Here is a 23,898-nt window from a genome sequence, read left to right as displayed (position 1 = left end):
ATGATGCCAGCTCTTTGGCTGGAATATCTCTGCATTGCTCCGAGCATTTATTATAGGTGCTGGCAACTGACTGGGTGTGTTGGGATGGAATGATGTCCCCCTCCCCCAACACATCTAGTTTAAAGCCTCCTTGACCAGCCTGGCAAGCCTCCTACCAAACTGCTCTTTCCCTTCTTTATCAGACTAGCTCCACCAGGCCCCCAGTAGACCTGGCTTACAAACCCGGGTCCCGTGTTCCAGACACCCAAACCCCTGACTGTGACACCACCCTTTTAACCATTTATTAACCTGGCTAATCCTCCTAGCTTTTTTTTAGGTTCTCCCCTGTATCCTGGAGAATTGACGAAAAGACTACCTGAGCTCCAGAGCCCCTAACCACGTCTCCCAGGGCTCTGTAGTCCTTCTTTACGTTCCCCAGACTACTACTATCTATATCCCTAGCGCCCTCATGTTTCACTGGAAGCAGGTAATAGTCCGTGGGACTTACTAGAGCAGGCAGCCTCTCTGCAACATCCCTGATCCGTGTCCCTGGTAGGCAACACACCTCCCTTGAGATCGGGTCAGGCCGACAGACGAGTGTTTCTGTCCCTTTCAAAGTAGAATCCCCTACTACTACGACCCGCCGCTTTTTCCTGGCAGCACCAGTAGAGATCTTCTTTACCAGTGCATCAGCCAGCTGTTTCTGGTGTGAGTGCTTTTAGCTTGGTGTCATTTGCAAACTTGATGAGGGTGCACTTGATCCCACTGTCTATGTCATTGATGAAGATATTCAACAGTTCTGGTCACACTATGGACCCCTGAGGGATACCACTCATCACTGGTCTCCATCAGAACACTGAGCTGTTAGTCACTACTCTCTCGATGCAACCATTCAACAAATTCCTTATCTACCAAACAGTCCATCCATCAAATTTGTCCCTCTCCAACTGGAGAGAAGGATGTTGTGAGGGACGATGTCAAAGGCCTTACAGTTAGCTCTTCCCTTGTCCACTGATGGAGTCACTCCATCATAGAAGGCCACTAGGTTGGTCAGGCAGGACTTGCCTTTGGTGAAGCCATGTTGGCTGTCTCAAAGCACCTCCCTGTCCTCCACATGCCCTAACATAGCTTCTAGGAGCATCTGTTCCATGATCTTCCCAGGCACAAAGGTGAGGATGACATGTCAGTAGTCCCCAGGGTCCTCCTTTGTACCCTTTTTAAAAATGGATGCAGTGTTTCCCTTTTTCCAGTCACCAGGGACTTCTCCTGATGGCCATGACTTTTCAAATATCATGAAGAGTGGTTTGGCAACTAAATTTCCTCAGGACTCTGGGATGCATCTTGTCGGGTTGAATAGACCTATATGTGTTGAGGTTCCTCAGGTCATCTTGAACCTGATCTTCACTTACGGTGCAAGGGACTCTGCCATCCCTCTCTTGAGAGGTGTAGGAAGAGAGGTTGCCAGAGAAGACATAGGCAAAAAAGTTGTTGAATACCTCAGCCTTCTCCTCGTCTGTTGTTACCAGTTTGCATGTCACTTCTGTCTGCAAGAAGGACCCTGAGAACTACTGGCTAGCCAGCCTCACCTCAACCCCTTAGAAGTTGATGGAGCAGCTAATCCTGGAAATTATTTCCAGGCACATGAAAGACAAGAAGGTCATTAGGAGTAGCCAGCATGGCTTCACCTAGAGGAAATCATATTTGACCAACTCGATAACCTTCTGCGATGAAGTGACTGGTTTTGTAGATGAGGGGAGAGCAGTGGATATAGTCAAACTGGTCTTAAGGAAGGCCTTTGACACTGTTCCATAAGGTCGTCATGGACAAGCTCTTGATTTATGGGCTGAATAAGCAGAGTGAGGTGGGTTGAAAACTGGCTGAACAGCTGGACCCAGAGGGTGGTGATGAGCAGTGAAAAGTTTAGTTGGAGTCCAGTAACTAGTGGTGTACCCAAGGGGTACATACTGGGTCCAGTCCTTTGCAACATCTTCATTAATGGGCTGGATGACAGGGCAGAGTGTGCCTTCTGCATGTTTGCAGATTGACACCAAATGGGGAGGAGTGGCTGGTATGCCAGAGGGTGGTGCTGCCATCCAGAGGGTCCTTGACAGGTTGGGTAAATGACTTGAAAGAAACCTTATGAAGTTCAACAAGGGGAAATGCCAGGTCCTGCACCTGGGGAGAACAACCCCATGCAGTACATGCTGTGGGGCCAAACAGATGGAAAGCATCTTTGCAGAAGTCGTGAGGGTCTTGGTAGACACCACATTGAACATGAGCCAGTAATGCACCCTTGATACAAAGAAGGCTAATGGTATCCTGGGCTGCATTAGGCAAAGTATTGCCTGCAGGTCAAGGAAGGTGATCTTTCCCTTCTGCTCACTGCTGGGGAGGCTGCATCTGGAATATTGTGTCTAGTATTGGGCTTCCTGGTATAAGAGACTGATGGCACTAACTGGAGAGAGCCCAACAAAGGGCCACAAAGATGATCAAGGGACTGGAACATCTCTCCTATGAGGAAAAGCTGAGAGAGCTGGGACAGAGAAGAGAAGGCTCAAGGAGGAGAGATCATTCATGTATATAAATACCTGAAGGGAGGGTTCAAAGAAGACAGAGCCAGGCTCTTTCCATTGGTGTCCAGGGACAGGACAAGAGGCAGTGGGCACAAACTGAAGCCCATGAGGGTGAACAAGCACTGGAATAGTTTGTCCAAAGAGGTGGTGGAGTTTCCTTCCCTGGAGATATTCAAGAGCCATCTGGAGATGGTCCTGGGCAACTGGCTCTAGGTGACCTTGTTTGAGCATGGAGGTTGGAGCATATGACCTCCAGAGGTCCTGTCCAACCTCAGTCATTCTTCAGTTCTGTGAATTGGATTTATAGCATGCATAGTAATGATTGAATAGTGTTTCAAGTCTCAAGCCTGATTAAGCACAATGTCAAATATCTGTTTTATTCTCATATAGCAAAGATGACAGCTAGCAGTGTTAGTGGAGCATTCTCTGTGAATCACTAGAAAAACTAGGAACACTAAGAAAATTATCATTAAATGATATACTATAGGTTAGATGCAGAGTGTTTTGGTTTGTTTTTCTTTAAACTCATCGTGCATGTGTTAATATAGCTACATCATAATTCTTCAAATAAGAGGAATAACATGACGTGCTGTGGTATGGAATACCTCTTTGGCTAGTTTGGGTCAGGTGTCCTGTCTCTGCTTCCTCCCTGCTTCCCCTCCTCCCTTGCAGAGCATGAGGCCCTGAAAGTCCTTGGCCAGACCAAGCATTTGAGCAGTACCTGAAAACATCACTGCTATCAACATCGTTCCCAGGCCGAAAGTCAAAGCCACAGCACTGCACCAGCTACCGAGAAGGAGAAAAAATGACTGCTACTGCTGAACCCAGGACAGCCAGTGATGTCGTACCTCTGGGACTAGGCCAAAGCTTCTGGATCCTGTTGTTTATTCCTCATGCTGTGCCCATTAGTATAGAGGCATGATAGAACAAGACGATGTTCTTTCTTTTAGTGTGGAAAAATCTATGGAATTTAAGTTATTATTGTGATACAGGGAGGAAATTAATTTTCCCTATAGTTGCAACTGTGGTATAACTGAATATCAGGCTGTACTTGTGGGCCTAGTCATAAATTCCTGTGTGGTCCAGGAATTCCCCAGCTTGTTTCCGCCTAGATGAGACAATGGATTGATTTGAGACAAGGTGATTGTGAATCTACATAGAAGTTAATTCAACAAGTCAACTAATAGCTACAGGACCACTCTCTAGGTGGGTGGGATTCTGGACAGTCCAGGTGGTTCCCCCAGACAGCCCCTGCTGTGCATAGGCCAAATGATAAGCACTACTTCTATGCTTCAGTGTGTAGATTAATATCCTAGGTGGAAAATTTGGCAGTCTGAGTGATTCCCTTCAGTTAGTTCCTGCTGTAGAGAAAGGAACTGACCAAACTGTACATAAATAAGGTAATCTTAGTCATTTGTATTGGGATTGACATGGTAAGGTTTTGGTGATGGGTGGGTATGTCTGCTGAGGTGGCCTCTGTGAGAAGAGGCATGGGACTGCCCTGTGCTGGATATATCCAGCTCCAGCTAGCTCAGCAATGGACCATAATGATCCTGACTGAAAGACCATTGTACATTTAAGCATTAGTGATGCACATAACAGTTAATCCAAGTATGATCAGACCTATGCTGTGCTTCACTGCACATACAACGTGGCCTTCAGGCTTATGTTGTGCTGCACATAGTCCTTGGCCACAGGATAAACTCATTGCCGCACAGGAGCCTGCAGGCAGCTCACATGCATCATCAGCGATTATGCCATGTGCATGACCTTGCTTTATCTAACAGTGAAGCAAAAAGTTAAGCCCACTCTTATGCCAATGCCATATGGCAGTATTAAGCATTCCTATAGGAGGTGTGCCCACATAGAGGAACTCCTCCACTTAATGACAGAGCTCTGAGAGGAGGTGAGTAGGTTGAGGAGTATCAGGAAGACCAGGAGAGAAATAGACTACTAGAATCACACCCTACCTTTCCTGGGACAGGCCCAAGAAGCAGACAGAATAGAATCATAGAATCATAGAATAATTAGGGTTGGAAAGGACCTTAAGATCATCAAGTTCCAACCCCCCTGCCATGGGCAGGGACACCTCGCCCTAAACCATATTACCCAAGCCCTCGTCCAACCTAGCCTTGAACACTTCCAGGGATGAAGCATTTACAACCTCCCTGGACAACCTATTCCAGTGCCTCACTACCCTAACAGGAAAGAATTTCCTCCTTATATCCAATCTGAACTTCCCCTGTTTAAGTTTTAACCCATTACCCCTTGTCCAACCACTACAGTCCCTAATGAAGAGTCCAAGAGAATGCATGATATGGAGGATTCCCTATCATCTCTCCACCTGGCTGAACATGATGACTGGGATAAGGGGCAATGGCAACAAGTTCCCATCCTGGGTGCCATGCATAACAGGCACAAGGCATAATAGCGCGAGAATAATGTTAATAAAACACTGATGGTTTAGTTGTTGCTATGTAATGCTTACTCTAAATCAAGGTCTTTTTAGTTTTTCATGTTCTGCCAGTGATCAGATGCACAAGAACCTGGGAGGGAGCAGAGCCAGGATAGCTGACCCAAACTAGCCAAAGGGGTATTCCATACCATAGAACATCATGCTCAATATATAAACTGGGGATAGTTGGTCAGGAGCCTCTGATCGTTGCTGGGGAATGGGCTCAGCATTGGTCATCAGGTGGTGAGCAATTAAATTGTACGTCATTTGTGGTTTTTATTTTTTTATTTTTCCTCCTTTTATTTATTTTGTTCCCTATTATTTTCATCAATATTGTTATTGCTGTTATTTCCATTATTAGTATCTTTTACTTCATTTTGGTTTTTAATCTGCTCCGGTTGAGAAACTTTTACCCAACCCCTTCCTTAAAGCACTCAAGCAGTAAAACAAAGGCATAAAGCACCCTTTCTATTTTAACAGTCAAAATGATTAAAGAGGGGACTAGTCTATTCCCTTGGTTCTTCTTCTTTCCCATCATTACATTGATAGCAACATTTATTATACATGGTACACTGGTCACAGGTGCATTGGTAACAATGATTCCTAAGTTCTTGACACGAATCATTCTCATATTCTTTACAATTCCCCCATTTGTTTTTATGTAACCTATTGATTCGTGTTTTAGCTTCTAATCTAATGACTGCTTTCCGAGATGCAGATAATATTGGTGTCGCCCTTGTTTTTAATATCATCAGTAAGTTCCTCCTTGATTTGTCTTTTCAGATTCCAATGGTATAACAGTTAATTGCATGTTCTGGACAACTGTACGTATCAATTTGGTAAAGCACATGATTATACATGGAATAATTAACATTCCTCCAAAATTGATTCCATTCCAGGTTTGTGCTGGAACATGGGCTACCTTTTCATTTCCCTTATTAATTCATTTATGGCTTTTCCTTCATCATCTATTTCTAGACAACAATTACTAAGATTAAATTTTCCACAGACCCCTCCTTCCTGAGCTAACAAATAATCTAAAAGTAGCCGATTCTGATATATTGCAGTTCTCATCTTGGTATTCTGCTTTGCAACTAATCCTAATGCATCTCCTGTTTTATTTACCACTATTTCCACTACATCTTGTAACCTTATAATCCTGTTCATCATATATATAGGAGTCCTGTATCCCCAGGACCCATCTTCAGCCCAAGTTGCCGGATCATAGTGTGAGATTATTCGTTCAGGTGGCCGCTCATTGTCCTTCCAATTAACAATTTGCAGTTCTCTTTTATATTGTTTTCTCCTTAGTTCATTGGTCTCTGTGTATAACTGGACTCCTAAGCGTTCCCCTCTGTTTATAGGTAATAAGAAAAAACTAGGTCTGATTGTTCCCAATTGTCGTGGTATAAACCCAGACAGACAGCTTGTTACCCACTTGAATAGTAAGTGGTGGTGTACTGACTCTCTAGATTTTTCTTTAATTATTATTTGTAAAATCACCCCTGGATCTTCGCCAGGTCCATAAATCAAAAGTCCAATTTTTACCTCTTCTTGTTTCCATTGCTCTGGATTCCAGATAGTTAGATTGACAGGGTTACAAGAATGGGCTGTACAATTGGGAAAAGTTATTCCCTTTTTAATCTCTGCCCTCAATTGGGTTCCCTTGCATTCTTGGGGCCATCCCCAGGTAGGAGTTGTACTCCAATAGGCACAATTCCATCCAGTATGTCCACAAAAATGATAACTTCTTTCTGACTGACTATCATAATCCCAATCTGCATAACAACCTGTAGGTAAATATGGTCTCTCTTTTGGTTGGGGGCAAATGTATTTTTCACATTCTCTCAATTTGAATATAGGTCATACAGGTTGGCTTAGATTAGTTATTATTTGGCTTGTTGCCATTAGTCTTCCTTCTGCTGAGTTTGTTCTTATCTCTATCCAATATTGATGGGGGAGTTCTTTCGGATTAAAACAAAATGTTTTATTTTCCCTTTCTTTACAAAGTCTGTATTGAGTTTGGTTGTGTACACAATTGCCAATTATTGTTCCTTTACATTCATACATGGTGTGATAGACTAGTGTTTGAGAGGTTACTCTCTCTCGTCTAGCTGTGGTAATGCATTCATTACAGTCGTCGCTTTTATCAGCCGCTGCATTTGCCCATATGAGCCCAATCAGAACCATCTCCAAAAGAGGTCCGGTCAGGATCATAGTGCTCAGTGGTCACAGCCCCAGGGGTTGCAGCCCTCGGCAGACCCTTCCAGCTGCAGCACCGATTCCCTCCGTCTTGCCCTCCCTGGCAGGTCAATTTCCCGTTGGCCATTACAGCAATAATATTTGACCCACAACAACTGTTCCAACGGGGTTGTAGTTTCACACCGAATGCAAAAGAACTGAAATTGATTTCTCAGTAATTGTTCTTGGTGTCCTTTACAAGTAATAGTATATTTTGAATAACTGGGACTCTTTGCCCTAATATACAGATTGCAGTGTCTACAGATAGGACATGGACTGGTATTAGCCCTTATTCTATTATTTATTGAGATTATTTCAGTTGTGCCTGATTTTCCCATATCATATCTACAGGAGTCAGTATGAATTCCCTCAGTTACTTGTTTAAGTCCTCTTGAGGGTTAGCTTGGTGTCTCCAGGTTGTCACAACTTTCCATTCTCTTATGGGTTCTTTCACTCGTGACGCATGTGTTCACCCCTTTTCAGCAGTTCTTATCGCTGTTTCTGTAGTTAAAAGAACAAGAAATGGTCCTTCCCAACAAGGGGATAAACTTTCTTCTCTCCAGCTTTTTATTAGTACCTTGTCCCCTGGTTAAGTGACATCCTCCAACTTGGGGTGACCTATTGGTAGTCCCCGGGTATATGGCATCCCATTTAACACTTCAAAAGGTGAAATTCCAGTAGTCGAATTTGGCATGGTCCTAATATTTAGTAAGGATAGGGGAAGACATTTGATCCATGGCATTTTAGTTTCAATCATTAATTTTGATAACTGGTGTTTTAAAGTTTGATTCATCCTTTCTACTCTCCCAGAACTCTGGGGATGCCAAGGGGTGTGATAATCCCATTGGATTCCTCTGATTTAACGTCAAATAAGTTGCTCCTGTATCCACTTAAAATTCCACTTTATTTATAGAAACACAGAATAGTTAGGGTTGGAAAGGACCTTAAGTTCGTCAAGTTCCAAACCCCTGCCATGGGCAGGAACACCTCACTCTAAACCATATCACCCAAGGCCTTGTCCAACCTGGCCTTGAACACTGCCAGGGATGGAGCATTCACAGCCTCCCTGGGCAACCTATTCCAGTGCCTCACCACCCTAACAGGAGAGAATTTTCACCTTATATCCAATCTAAACTTCCCCTGTTTAAGTTTTAACCCATTACCCCTTGTCCTGTCACTACAGTCCCTAATGAAGAGTCCATCCCCAGCATCCCTATAGGCCCCCTTCAGATACTGGAAGTCTGCTATGAGGTCACCACACAGCCTTCTCTTCTCCAGGCTGAACAGCCCCAACTTTCTCAGCCGATCTTCATATGGGAGGTGCTCCAGTCCCCTGATCATTCTCGTGGCCCTCCTCTGGACTTGTTTCAACAGATCCATTCCAACAGATCCATTCCTCTAGTTCCTCGTTTTAATTAATCAGTGGACCTGCTAGGGAAGATTCCCCAGGTCCCTGTCAGTCTAGTTCCAATTCAGTCAACAGAGCCACCCCATGGTATTCCCCCCCAGGGCAGTCTCACTTCCAGGGTCCAAACTCCTCATAACACGCATGTCAGAGACTCTATGTCGTCGCGATGCGGAGGGAACACAGCACAATCAATATGATTGATAAAGTGATCCGTTTATTCTGTTTAAGCCTAGGGTATATATAGAGCTAGATTGCTACACACACACATTCTTGGGAAACTCCTGTGGTTACATCCCTTCTTCTAACATCCTTGTTCCTCCCTTCAGGATGCTCGTTAACTACAAGGTCAGCTTATCCTTTTGCACAACTGGTGTTTTACTGAGCTGGGTTTCTAACTGACTTTTACAAAACTGGTCCCTGGCCAAGTTCAGCCATGGGAACGTAACCCTTGTCTGCTAACCATGCTTCCACAATTCCCCCTTTTTCTTTTTCAAGCATATTTGTTACAATTTTCATAAGGCTTTGCTGAATACATTGAATAATGCAAGGCAAACAAATCAAGATAAACAAAATCAAGATACATACAGGCAAAAAATGGCTTAAAATACTGCTTAGCCAGGATCCTAGTCCCAGTGATCTTAACCAGGAGGTGAGATCCCAAGAGTCACCTTACTTTAATTTATACAAGTTGTTGCAGCTCCTTGTGAATGTAACTACTATGGTCTGAGAGGTTCATGCAGCACGTATGGCTCTCTGGTAACAGCGGGTCCATCCTTCACATCAAGGTCTGGCATGGCATGTGTCCCCACCGCTCCACGCCTGCTGGGTTGCAGCCAGCAGCGGAGCTAAAGGTTCTTCTTGGTTGCAGGCACAGAGGCCAACCCAGTCTTGCCCTTGATTGTGGTAGCACGTATTTGGTCAGCCTCAGTCCTTGCATCTTGTTGTCAATGCAGTTTCACCTGCTTCATCCAATAACAATCTGTTATTACAGCAAGGCACACACACTGATTTACATTAGCAGAGTAACTATTACAGGGTGCAGCAGCATGTTGAAGATGCTGATGCCAGCAAGGGACTAGCCAAAGAAATTTCTTACCAGTGGAATTCTCTCACCCTCTTAATTTGTTCCGTTACCTGTTTTATAACACTACTATTGTATTAGAATATTTCTATCTTTTGCTTTAGCATTTTCTAGCAGCTACTACAAATTTGCATACTCTAACATCTCTTTTACAAGTGACATATCTATACAATACAAGGTGTAGTTTCTTATCAGCAACTGGCTAGTAGTTGGTTTCATACACAAAATCAAAGCCTCTAACAATAGCTATTTTACAAGCACACATATTAAAGCTCTTACTTTTCAATTGCTCTTAAATAATGTTTAGCAATCATTGGTTTTTCTCTTCCTCTATCTCATTCTGTTTAGGGTTTTCACATTCAGCTCCTGTAGCTGAAGCATCTCGGCTTCCTCCATTCATCCGTCCAGATCATGGCAAGGCTTGACAAACTTTGCAGGCATTCGCGATGGACCTGTAGGCAGGAGGACACAAATATACCCCCTCCTCCAGGTTATCAGTTCTTGAGAAGTAGATAGGTTCTGTATCTGCCACTCTGATGCTGCTTAGGTGATGGCTCGTAAGGCTTGTGTTTGCACTACCCCTCTCGCTTTTTCAGTTAGCAGTTCTTGTTTCAACCGATCTATCTGTTCCTCCAAGTCTTGTATTCATCCCCAGGTTACTTTAAACATATTAAGCTTGGTTTTGTTTTATTTTGTTTTGTTTTTTCTCTCCTCAGCTCTGGTGTCCATCCTGGTCCTTCCACCGGTGGAGCACTGGGAGCCGAATTGGAGGGCAGCTGTTTTTGAACATGGGGACTAAACTCTTATCAAATAACCTTGTTTTCTTTTTTTTGTTTTTTTTTTTTTTTGAAGTTGCTCACCCTGCTTTGCACGGGCTACAAATGCCTGCCTGCTCGGCAGCAGCTACAGCTGCCTGCCTGCTTCAGCAGCAACCATAAATATCTGCCGGCAACCGCACTTTTGCATTAACCCTTTCTTGTCTGAAATGTTAAACTACTATCTATTAGAAACTTTTACATGAACCCAACAACAAAAAATACACAGAACACCGTCTGCCCTTAACACACACACACACATATGGGATCCCACAAGCACAGTCCACACAACTACAATATTTGAAGCACAAAATCCCAACAATCATTACTTCCACTACACAATCGCACGTACAGAACGTGGCACAAGGACCCTGTGGAGACTAACAAGAAAACCAGCTCCAAGAAGCATCATCACAGTGCAAGGTGGCAGGCCCAACCTTAGCAGGCGTCCCCGCAGAGGCTCTGCCTCCCCCCACATCGCATGAGGCTTGGGCTTTTATACTGGCCAAAATGCACACTCATTCTGACACAGGTGGCCAGCCTATGTTGGAAGAAGTAGCCAGTAGTATTTATAAAGGTGTCCAAAGGTCAATAGAAACCTGGACATACTTATTTTTACCAGCTTCTAGTACATGAGTATCACAGAGAGAATGTATTAAGTGAGTTGTATATGGGGTCATAAGTCCACAGTCCATCATAGACCTTTCCACTGCAGGTCTTGATGCAGAAATTTAACATAAAAAAGGTTGCTCCCTTCATCTTAAGAAGGACTGAAAACATCCATAAAACGGATGTCCTAAGATCAAATTTCAGTTCATTCAGTCATTGACAAGGGGGGTGTCCTGGGGCAGTGTTGACTTTTTTCCAGTGTTTCACCCATCGAGCTGGCACCCACTTCAGACCAGAATCTGTAATTACAAATATGCATAATAAAATATGTACATTTACAAATATTCACAAGATGTAATAGGGTTTTTAACAAGATCCACAACCTGTGATTAGTGACTTCTTGTAAAATTGCCCTTTCTATACGTTGAACAATGCTTACAACATATAAAGAATCGCAGACAATACTAAGAGGGGTGTCAGGCCATCGTTGAAATACTGCAATAACAGCACTTAGCTCTAGTGTTTGTAGCAAATTGGAAAAATGACCAAATATCTTCTGCTCTTTCCAACCATCGTCTGTTTGTCAAACATATCCGGCTGTGTGATTGATTTTGCTTGCATCTGTAAAGACAGTTAATCCTACAACAGGTTTACTAGGATAAAAGGTAACATCTTCAAACTGATTATTCTTTAGCATTGTAAACATATTATGAGGTGGAAAATGTATATTAAGAGGACCAACAAAACCTATCAGAGCAAACTGAACAGCAGAGCTAGATTGTTGTGCCCAGTCTAACCATACCCTGGTAAGTGGCAAACAAATTTGTGATGGATCACAGCCCATAATTTTCTGACAACGTGAACAACCTCGTATAATCAAAAGAGCAAATACTTCTAACCGAGTAGTTACAGTAGTCGCTGCTCTCTGTCTGGTGCAATTACCAGTCCTGCTTTCGCTAATTCTGATTGTAGCAGGTAGAGCAGATGGTCCTTGTTTAAATCTTTGCCTGCAATTAGGATATCATACATATAGTGATAGATAACACGTTTTTGCAGTTTTTATCGGATCGGTTGCAATACTCAGGCAATATACAGTTGACAAAGAACAGGAGAATTTTTCATACCTTGAAGTAAAACAACCCATTCATATCTCTTAGCAGGCTCTCCTTTGTTAATTGCTGGGACAGAGAAAGCAAATTTTTCACAATCGCTTGGGTGTAGAGGAATTGTGAAAAAACAGTCTTTTAAATCAGTTACTATTAAATCCCAACCCTGAGTTATCATTAAAGGGCTAGGCAAGCTAGGTTGCAAAGCAACAACATTCAATTGTCTTGTGTCCAAATTTGTCACATCTAATACATTTATCTGCAAAACCAATAACACTATTGGGGGGGGCGGCGGGCTGCTGAACTAATTTTCTTTACAGTACACTGTTTCTTTTTAAAATGTCTCGTCTGTCCACAATTATAACATCTCATACCTTTAGCACCCCCACGATCGCCCTAACCTTATTGTAGAAGGGGTTTAACAGCAGCAGAAAAGGCAGTAGCCATGTATCCAGCCTTTTCCTCTGATGTGCTCACTTTAAATCATGTCTGAAGGTGGGGAGTAAGCAACAATTGAGCTATCATACAGATATCATATGGTGCTAGGATATATGCAGAAAAAATATGTGCGATAATTGCCTGAGTATACGATGATTTTAACCCGTAGGATGTTACTGGTTGACGTGCCTCCTTTACTAACTTTAAATCCAATGCCTCCCTCTCCTTTCCCCCTGTGGAGTGTTAAACACCGGGAATGCCGAGGGACCCACAGCCGAAAATTCCCCCATAACAATTGCATCTTTGATCATCCCTTGAAAACCTTTAGCAGGGTTATTACCGTAATCCAGTACCCCGTGCCCAACATCCCCCTCCCACTCCCCTTTCTTTACTACTGGATTGTAGGAGGGTGGGGCAGAGGGTTTGGAGGTTTCTTTTGTCTCCAATGCTTCTAATTTCTTCAGCAGCTGTCACAGTTGACCATCACTGAGGCTGGTTTGCATCTGCCGACGAGCCGAACTGTCTGAGTCGGGATCAGGAAGGGAAGGGTACAAGTCTGGTTCTGCCGGAGACTCTGGGTATGGTTCCAATTCCAATTCGGGGTCTTCTTCCTCTAGGTCAAAGGTGACTGCATTTGCACTTTCTACTTGTACTTTCGGACGCAGGCACTGTTTCACTTTATCTTCCCCCTTATGCTGAGGAGGCTTCTGCGGTGCATAATCGAGAAGGGCGGTAAACTCTTTCCCTAAGTCTATTTCTTTCCCTATACCTCACTTCTCTAAGAAGCACTTAAATAAATCATAGGCTGCCTGTCTTTCCATATCCATTTCTATATTCTTCACAAATTACACAGATTTGGCTATTCTTCACAAGTTACACAGCTTTACGCAGCTTTACAGAGCTTTACAGACCTTTTTATATTCTTTCACAGCTTTTTATATTCTTCACGAGTTACACAGCTTTGACGCCAATGCAGCTTACCCCGCAGACAGCCAAATTAGCCGGCGGCGATGGCAGAGGATCCTCTACCGGTGACCTGGCTTCTCTCCTCCAGGTCCTCGAGGCGACTCGGTACTCTTGTCCAGCAAGATCAGTGCCTTTGACCCTCCGGATGCTGCTTTTCCGGTGCTTCCTCGCTCCGCTCGCGTTGACCCCAGCCTCTACAGGTACCTGGGTTTCTTTGTCTCGCCTGGGTCTAAGTCCCTTGTTCAGGTGCCAATTTGTTGGAGACTCTATGTCATCGCGATGCGGAGGGAACACAGCACAATCAATATGATTGATAAAGTGATCCGTTTATTCTGCTTAAACCTAGGGTATATATAGAGCTAGATTGCTACACACACACATTCTTGGGAAACTCCTGTGGTTACATCCCTTCTTCTAACATCCTTGTTCCTCCCTTCAGGATACTCTTTAACTACAAGGTCAGCTTATCCTTTTGCACAGCTGATGTTTTACCAAGCTGGGTTTCTTACTGACTTTTACAAAACCGGTCCCTGGCCAAGTTCAGCCATGGGAACGTAACCCTTGTCTGCTAACCACGCTTCCACACACGCACACTGATCCGGCTCCACAGAAGAGGAGCACACTCCCTTGGTTTTCCTATTTTTTTTCTGTTTCTTTTTTTTTTTGTGACGGTTGCCCACCTTGCTCTGCAGGGGTTGCAGATGTCTGCCTCTGCAGCAGCACTTCTGGTTTAACCCTTTCTTACCTCTGAATGTGAATGTGCTGCTTGTTGCCAGTGACAGCAATATCCTCCTCCTTATCAATATCTGATAGGACAGATATAGAGGATGCACCTCTTGGAGGTACCCATGATATTATCATTTTCCTATTTATTTTCCTGATTACTGTTTTGTGGGGGTTTTTTGTTTGGTTGGGTTTTTTGTTGTTTTTGGTTTTTTTTTTTTAACTTTTAAACATCATTTCCCCAATATCACAGCTGAACAACATCTCTCCAGCTTAGGTTTCTGTTTTTCCCTGTCTTTTTCCAAAGCCAAAATTAGAGCGTATTAATTTCACATTCTGTGTGCCACTCCAGGTGGTTTCTTAAAGTGATAAATGTATCTGCATACATCACTTCATCCCATTTTCCTGACCACCTCAAAACCAACGTTAATTGTATTATAATTCAGAATTCCATTTTTAGGCCATTTCTCCTGATCTTCCAAAGTATATAAAGGCCACAATTGGTTACAATGTTTTATCAACATTTTCTTCTTTACTGAGCCCCCAGGAAACCCTCCCAGTTCTTTCCAATGTGCCAAAATGCACTCTAAAGGACTCTTTTTCAAGATCTCTTCACTCTGCCAATTTCCCATTATCAGTCTCACATTCACACACACACAATGGGATCCCACAGAGACACTCCACACAGTTACAACACTTGAGACAGAGACAAAAATTGTATCAAACTATTAACAGCTATAACAACCTGTCACCAATACTGAAATCACAAGACCAAAATCATCACTATAACAAGCCACAAAATAGGCACTCCTCTTGATTGAAAGGTGCCTTACCATTTACATATAGATTTAAAGCCTGACAAATCCAATCATCAAAACACCCAAATACTGGCCATTATAAATGGTCAGGCTGAATTTCCTCTTTGGTCCACACTTCCATACAGTAATGGACCTTTTTTTTTCCTTACTCTTTTCCTCCTGGGATGGCCAAGAGCCCCAGTACTTAAGTATTAACCCCAAGGGACTGTCTGGGGGGTATATCTGGTGATTAGCTCCCTACCTTATTCCTGGGACCTCTCCATGGGCCCCTACCTGGGACCTCTCCATGGGCCCCTTCCTGGGTTAGAGTTACAACTCCTACTCTGACCCATTTCCCGCCGGGTGTGCTTCCTCTCAGTCAATCACTATCACTTCCCTCCTTCAGTGGACAAGTCCCTCATGGGAGATTGGAAACACGCTTAGAAGAGGTCCACACTCACTTCACAGATCCTGATACCCTGGTCCGTGTCTCACCATACACTCCGTCTCTTCACCGACTGGTTTCTTCACTGAAACCACGGTTAGAGGAAAACCACGCAACCTTGTTGCGTCTTACATACATGCACATACCGGCTTCGCATTGATCTCACGAGACTGCCCGGGACTAGAACTCACGAGCCACAAATTGTGGGGCGCCTCCTCGTAAGTGCTACAGTCCCAAGCAACCACACAGAGATCATATCGGGGTCACACATTTTTGTCATAAAAATTCGTCTTAACCATGATCTGGTTTAGTTATTTTATTACAGTTGATTAATATCGAGAGGCAGTAAGCAAGCAGCGCTGGGTGCTCTGGGGAGTCTCTGCTCCGCCAACGACTCAAACTGGGTTCTTTGGGGTTCAGTCTTTTATACTTTGTGGTCATGGGTCTCAGCCAATCCTGTCGACATGGCTCCTTTCTATTGTTCTTCCTTGGTTGCTGGGGTCTTGTCTCCGGTTGAGAAACTTTTACCCAACCCCTTCCTTAAAGCACTCAAGCAGTAAAACAAAGCCATAAAGCACCCTTATAATATTAACAGTCAAAATGATTAAAGTAGGGACTAGTCTATTCCATTGTTTCTTCTTCTTTCCCATCATTACATTGATAGCAACATTTATTATACATGGTACACTGGTCACAAGTGCATTGCTAACAATGATTCCTAAGTTCTTGACACAAATCATTCTCGTATTCTTTACAACATGAGCCAGTAATGTGCCCTTGATACAAAGAAGGCTAATGGTATCCTGGGCTGCATTAGGCAAAGTATTGCCTGCAGGTCAAGGAAGGTGATCTTTCCCTTCTGCTCACTGCTGGGGAGGCTGCATCTGGAATACTGTGCCCAGTATTGGGCTTCCTGGTATAAGAGACTGATGGCACTACTGGAGAGAGCCCAACAAAGGGCCACAAAGATGATCAAGGGACTGGAACATCTCTCCTATGAGGAAAAGCTGAGAGAGCTGGGACAGAGAAGAGAAGGCTCAAGGAGGAGAGATCATTCATGTATATAAATACCTGAAGGGAGGGTTCAAAGAAGGCAAAGCCAGGCTCTTTCCATTGGTGTCCAGTGACAGGACAAGAGGGAGTGGGCACAAACTAAAACACAGGAGGTTCCATCTGAACATAAGGAAAGACTTTTTTTTGACCATGAGGGTGAATAAGCACTGGAATAGTTTGTCCAAAGAGGTGGTGGAGTTTCCTTCCCTGGAGATATTCAAGAGCCATCTGGAGATGGTCCTGGGCAACTGGCTCTAGGTGACCTTGTTTGAGCATGGAGGTTGGAGCATATGACCTCCAGAGGTCCTATCCAACCTCAGTCATTCTTCAGTTCTGTGAATTGGATTTATAGCATGCATAGTAATGATTGAATAGTGTTTCAAGTCTCAAGCCTGATTAAGCACAATGTCAAATATCTGTTTTATTCTCATATAGCAAAGATGACAGCTAGCAGTGTTAGTGGAGCATTCTCTGTGAATCACTAGAAAAACTAGGAACACTAAGAAAATTATCATTAAATTATATACTATAGGTTAGATGCAGAGTGTTTTGGTTTGTTTTTTTTTTTTATCTCATTGTGCATGTGTTAATATAACTACATCATAATTATTCAAATAAGAGGAATAACATAAGAGCTGTAGATATAATTTCTCAAGTTACATGCTCATATAAGATTGTCACAAATTGCTTTCTGTGGTATGTTTTTTACTGATTAATTTATTGCAGTGCACGCTTATTCAAGCCTTATGGTGTGTTTTCTTTACCAGCCACTGGTGCTGCAACCACCATCTATGCTGTTGAGGCAGATGGTGACCCAAATACTGGGTTTGAAAAGTCAAAGGAGCTAGGAGAAGTACAGTATCTTATTAAATGGAAAGGTTGGTCACACATCCATAATACTTGGGAAACTGAAGAAACACTAAAGCAACAAAATGTTAAAGGAATGAAGAAACTGGACATCTATAAGAAAAAGGATCTGGAAACAAAACGCTGGTGAGTATTTTTATAACTACTTATTCACTCCTTATTTTTTGTAATATAGATGTTTTGTTGTGGGTTTGTGAGTTCCATCGCCTCTTGTGAAGGCATAGTTTCAAGTGCCTATGCAACAGGAAGACAAAAGCTATAAAGTTGAAGCTTCCCTAACACCTTATGATCCTGTATGATTCTGATCATAGAAACTTTACTTGAGCAAGTGAGAATGCTCACACATCTTGTAAAATGAGGCCTTTAAGGAAGCAGCTTCTGCACCTAGATTTTAATGTGTCTGTTAAAAATGAAGTTTTAACAAGATGGGTGCCGGGTTTTCTGGTTTTGTTTTAAATCTTACCTTTTACTAATTGCATCATTGATTGATTGAATTTTGATCAGAGGTCTTCAGGAATTGCTGCAGAGATTAAAAAAGAAAACCAAACAGAAATGGTTAAAGCACTCAAAACATTACAGCATTTAGTTTTCTTGGCTCAAACTTCTGTTAAAGCCTCAGAACCAAGGAGTCAAAAAAATCCTTAAGTTTTAGTGCTGTGTTTTAGGATCGTATTTTATTAGTATGTATAATATATAATCTATGAATAGTGGGCTTTTTAGTGATTCCTACTTATAAGATAGATTTTTACAGTGAGCCATCAGTGATGTTCTGTAAAAATGCCATGTGAAAAACATTACTCAGTGTTGAGAATAGATATTGTAAATTAACTGTATGACTAGTACAAGGTGTAGCTGATAGCAATGTCTTTTGATAAGCTTTCTCACTCATCAGTGGTGAGGTACCTAGGCCAGATACAGGAATTTCAGAGTTGTGCTTTCTTCAAAGAAGCTCTCTAAGCAGCATTCCTACGGTGCTATGTTCAGAGCTTTAAAATTGCCAGATTTTCTTAGTTTTAGAGATACACAATGTAATAAGTGCTACAAATAAATTCCCATTTCAGGCTGAAAAATGCTTCTCCAGAAGACGTGGAATATTATAACTGCCAGCAGGAACTTACAGATGATCTACATAAACAGTATCAAATAGTGGAAAGGATAATTGGTATGTGACAAACTTCCAGATGGAAAAGTGTTGAGAATATTACAAATTTATAGCTTGCATGTTGTTAAGAAATTTAGGTTATTAATATCCCTAAAAACTTAAGGCGAAACAAAATCTCTGATGAAAAGAAAAGTTGTCTTACTGTCTTTGCTGTGAAACTAGTTCATGTATCACCTAAAATGAGAGCTTTCTTAAAATACAGAAGGAAAATATTGATCTGGTATCTCTGATGCATTTCTGCAGCTCATTCAAATCAGAAATCAGAAGCTGGTTATCCAGATTACTATTGCAAATGGCAGGGTCTGCCTTACTCAGAATGTAGCTGGGAAGATGGTGCTCTCATTGCCAAAAAATTTCAGATGTGTATTGATGAGTATTTTAGCAGAAATCTATCCAAGACTACTCCATTTAAGGACTTCAAGGTGAGTGTGTAATTTCAATGGATTTATGCAGTTGCAATAATAATTAAAAAAGGTTGACATATTTAATGCATTAAAAAAGATGTACAAGATAAAATATTTTCTGAATGTTGTCCAGAACAGTAATAATGATAGCTATAGTTATATATGTTGCAAATATCATTATTAAGAGTAGTCTTTTGTAGATATTTGTTTCCTGCTTATTTTATTGCCGTTAACAGATAGAATTGTTTAGTACCTCAATTTGTTTTAAAACTAACCTTTGTGAATGCGTTCATGTCACTTCTGTTGTGAAATTTAGAGTGGCAGTCAAGCTAATTTTAGCTTGCAAATGGGTTGATATTTTTATATGGTCTAGTTGTGATTAATAAAGTCTAGACTTGGTGACCAAACAGATTCCTACTGCTGCTTTGTTTCTATAAGACATGTTGCGTAACTTCACCTAGTAGTAGGAATGATGTTCAGTTTGCTTTTGACAGATTCTAAAACAGAGGCCAAGGTTTGCTGCACTAAAGAAGCAACCATCTTATATTGGAGGACATGAGAGTTTAGAGTTAAGAGATTATCAGTTAAATGGACTAAACTGGCTTGCTCATTCATGGTGCAAGTAAGTATAGTCTTCAATTAGTCTTGCTGTTTTGAATTTGAAAGCATTTATAAATTGTTTGTTTGTTTGTTTGTTTGTTTTTAGAGGGAATAGTTGTATTCTTGCAGATGAAATGGGTCTGGGTAAAACAGTACAAACAATTTCTTTTCTGAACTACCTGTTTCACGAACACCAACTGTATGGGCCTTTCTTGCTAGTCGTGCCACTTTCTACCTTGACATCTTGGCAAAGAGAGATTCAAACTTGGGCTCCTCAGATGAATGCTGTTGTTTACTTAGGAGATATAATTAGCAGAAATATGGTGAGTATTTCTTTGTATCATTGAAAAAGATTAGTGGTAAACAAGGCATACTTCATGTTCCTGTATTATGCTAATCTCCAATATTTTGATTAGGAATGAGCAAATACTCATTTCAAACACTGTATGTGTTAAAAATGCAAATTAAAAACATAAATTTTGAGCTGATATAAATGTATGTGAAAAAATCCATTCCTGCTTGATAATAAAAAGAATTAAAAATGCGACCTTGCATTTGAAAATGAATTGTCTTTTGTCATGTGATTATTTAGGTGCATAAAATAAATATTTAATCCAGACAGACAATCTTAATTTGTTTTCTGAAAGGAAGAATCTAAGTAACCTTATCCATTAAAGGTTGAAAAAAAACCACCAACCCCCCCCAAAAAAAACCCACAAAAAAACCCCTGAAACACGCACAGATAAAATCCACAAAAAACCTAACTAAACAAAAAGCAACAAACCCCCCCCACCACTGTTTAATAACTTTTTTTTAAGCTTCATGTGTTGTTCCTTTTTTGTGATGAGATTCTTATATGTCACTTAACATCTATATTGCTGTAGTACCTGAAGTCATACTGATCAATAAGACCATTTTTCTCTACCTTATAGTTCATTCGATTTTTCTTGTAGATAAGAACTCATGAATGGATGCATCCACAGACAAAACGATTAAAATTTAATATACTTCTAACAACTTATGAAATTTTGCTGAAGGATAAGGTAATCACACATCTTCAGGGAGATAAAATAATTTGTAGAATGTAAAACTCCTTTAGAGTTGGCACATATTTGGGTTCTGGGCCATTAAATGGATGGGGAGTATGACAACTTTACTCTTGGAAATATGACAGTGAAGTTTTCTTTAAGCACTTCTAGATTTCATGTATATAAATTGAGGCTTTCTGCCCCCTCCCCCCCCCCATATCAAGTGGGTTAAACTTTTTTTTTTTTTTTTTCAGTTTGCTTGAGCTTCACGTTGCTGTAATTTCTTTGCATCTCAAAATCTCTACTTCTCTGTTAGGCCATCACCCTGGAACTGAAAAATCAAACCAACCCCTATCCCCAAACACCTGTGATTCACAACTCTGAAATCCCATGTTTTATCTTTGTATTTGCGTGTGAAGTATTATGTATATTACTACTCTCTTCATGATAGTAGCACATAGAGTTATTGTTAATCCTAACAGCATATGAAAATTTTAATTTAAAAAGTTGCTTGTTGGCTTTTTATTTCATTTGTTCATACATGCTGGAAAGAAGATAGTTAATGGTGGATTTTTTTTAATTTTTTTTCTTTTGTCAATTGGAAATGTATAGATCAGCTTTTTGCCTACCTCCTCCCCCCCAAGTATAAACATGGGATGCCTGCATAGCCTTTTGTTGAATCTAGCAAACATAAAAACCGTAATTAATACTAAAAACATGTGTCCGTTCATTATTAAAATAAAAGGAGTGATGGTGTATATATAACCTCATGTAAAATACCAGAAACTGCATAATATATTAACTTGTGTAATGTTTCCCCCCCACCCCCAATTTCTTTAAGTCATTCCTTGGTGGTCTGAATTGGGTATTTATAGGAGTTGACGAAGCTCATCGTTTAAAAAATGATGATTCCCTTCTGTATAAGACTTTAATAGACTTTAAGTCTAATCATCGTCTTCTTATTACTGGAACCCCTCTACAAAACTCCCTCAGAGAGCTTTGGTCTTTGCTGCACTTCATCATGCCAGAAAAGTAAGGAATGTGAAACTTTTTTATGTGTGTGGTCGTTTCTTACAGTGGAATATTGTAATGATTGGATAATCTGTTAACAGACATAAAGAACTGCATTGTGAAATAGTTTAAATATTTTATATAAAATAGTTGCACACATTTTTCATTTTTTTGGTAGCAGCTGTCACTTTTTCTGTTTTAGCAGTCCCCAAAAAGAAAACAAAAAAAACCCAACCAAACAAACAAAAAAAGGATTGATGCATGACTCAAACCTGAAAAGACATTTAACCTTAATCTAAAAGGAAACTCACATGGATTTACTCTAGGGAAATAGAATAGGGCTGGGAATGTCTTCTTTTCTTAGTACCATGAGTGAAAACGAGATTGCACTACACTGCCCATATCCAGTAATTCAGTCAGGCAGTGAATTTGCCCTTATAGTTTGCATAGTATAGGTTTATTGTATTGATGTTACTCTACACTGGCCTCTGTTTATATCTGAGATAAATAAGAGCACATGTTCCTTTTGGATAGCTTGTAAATACATAGCACTGTAGTTCCATTTAGTTTTGGAGTTATGCATTGCAATGACTTCTTCAGAACCTTACAAGCAAGGCCACTAAATCTGTTGTCTGGCACCTATTCTTAATTTGATCGCAAAGTCCATTGTCTTAGTCTGTTAGCACATGTCGGAGAATAATTACATTTCATCTAGTCCATACAAGCTGCAAAAGGTATGCGGTCTGTTCTCTTGCACTTCCTCCAGCTATGCAACTAATTTTTCATGCTGATCTTGAGAAATATAATGGAATTTCTGCAACCTTCTACCATGCAGAAAAGTAAAATGTTGGGTTTTCGCTGGAGAAGTTAAAATCCAGTAGTTTGTTTTGAATTCTGCAAAATTTTGGAAATTTCCATTCTCCTATTTGCATGCAAAATATTTGGAATTTCTTGTGAGATGCAAATTCACAAACTTATTAAATAAAACAGGGGTGTGGGGAAGAAGTCCATATGTGTTTGTGCACATGTGGTATATTTATGGTCTTTGTGTGTCTATGATGTTCATGGTATGTCACTATTTTACCTTTATTCTTTCTTATGTTGAAGGTTTTCTTCCTGGGAAGATTTTGAAGAGGAGCATGGCAAAGGGAGAGAGTTTGGTTATGCAAGTCTTCACAGAGAACTTGAACCATTTCTACTCAGAAGAGTTAAAAAAGATGTAGAAAAATCTTTACCTGCCAAGGTTGAACAGATTTTGAGGGTGGAAATGAGTGCATTACAGAAGCAATATTACAAGTAAGTAATGACACTTTTTAATTCCTGTAATTTTAATGATATATCTATATGAAAATTTCTGAAGTGTAATAGTTCTCATAATGCAATTTGAACTGGTATTTTGAGAGCTTACATCCTTCATATTTCCACAAATGGTTAGAAATTACTTTCATTGCACATTCTATATCATAGGTGGATTTTAACCAGGAATTATAAAGCCCTGAGTAAAGGTTCAAAAGGCAGTACCTCAGGATTTTTGAACATCATGATGGAACTCAAGAAGTGTTGTAACCATTGCTACCTCATTAAAACACCTGATGATAATGAATTCTGTAATAAACAGGAGGCCTTACAGGTAATACCTTTAAAAAAAACTTTTAATATGCATGCAGTAATATTATAATTGATGCAGTTTATAACAACATAAATGTTTCTAAAGATCAGGGTTTTTCTCTGTGACCTTTGAAGTTCATAATTTAAATACTTTCTAAAAACTACTAGATTGAAATCACAAGTTGTCGCTGCACAAGCTATTTTATATTATAAAGTGCTTATCAAAGCTAAAGGATGTTTCATTTGTAACTTGGCACACTAACTACTTAAATTTGTAATTAAACCCATCAGAAGTGTTCAGAAATTATTGCTAATAATTGAATACTTGTAGCAATTATTTCCTTGTCTCATCTGAATAATCTGAATGATACATCCTTCTTCTTTCTGGCATAAAGAATAAAAGCACCTAACTCCAAAGTTTTTATTCCCCAAAATTCTATCCTGAGCCTCTTCAGCTAAAGAGGCCTAATACTTCCAACATTAAATTCAGGGTGCACCTGAGTTTCTCTTCTAGTTGTTCCCACTGGAG

The 23,898-nt window shown here is 40.8% G+C and overlaps 1 protein-coding gene across 1 annotated transcript; it reads left to right on the top strand.

The window, feature by feature from the left end:
* Nucleotides 1-13,322: 13,322 nt before the first annotated feature.
* Nucleotides 13,323-23,477, top strand: LOC133214523 (chromodomain-helicase-DNA-binding protein 1-like; the record flags this gene model as incomplete). The annotated part of the gene is made up of 11 exons (XM_061357468.1): nt 13,323-13,437; nt 13,760-13,871; nt 17,416-17,682; nt 18,618-18,718; nt 18,962-19,140; nt 19,617-19,744; nt 19,829-20,045; nt 20,676-20,765; nt 21,592-21,782; nt 22,869-23,057; nt 23,229-23,477. Coding segments are annotated over 11 exons (1,800 nt in total), but the record flags the coding sequence as incomplete, so codon positions are not given.
* Between the last annotated feature and the right edge of the window lie 421 nt (nt 23,478-23,898).

The sequence above is a fragment of the Neopsephotus bourkii genome, unplaced genomic scaffold (assembly GCF_033783945.1).
Source record: "Neopsephotus bourkii isolate Nb327-2 ecotype Australia unplaced genomic scaffold, CSIRO-AGI_Nbou_v1 NB_901, whole genome shotgun sequence".
NCBI lineage: Eukaryota > Metazoa > Chordata > Aves > Psittaciformes > Psittacidae > Neopsephotus > Neopsephotus bourkii.
Note: the sequence above shows the minus strand (reverse complement) of the source record. Positions and strands in the feature narration are given on the sequence as shown.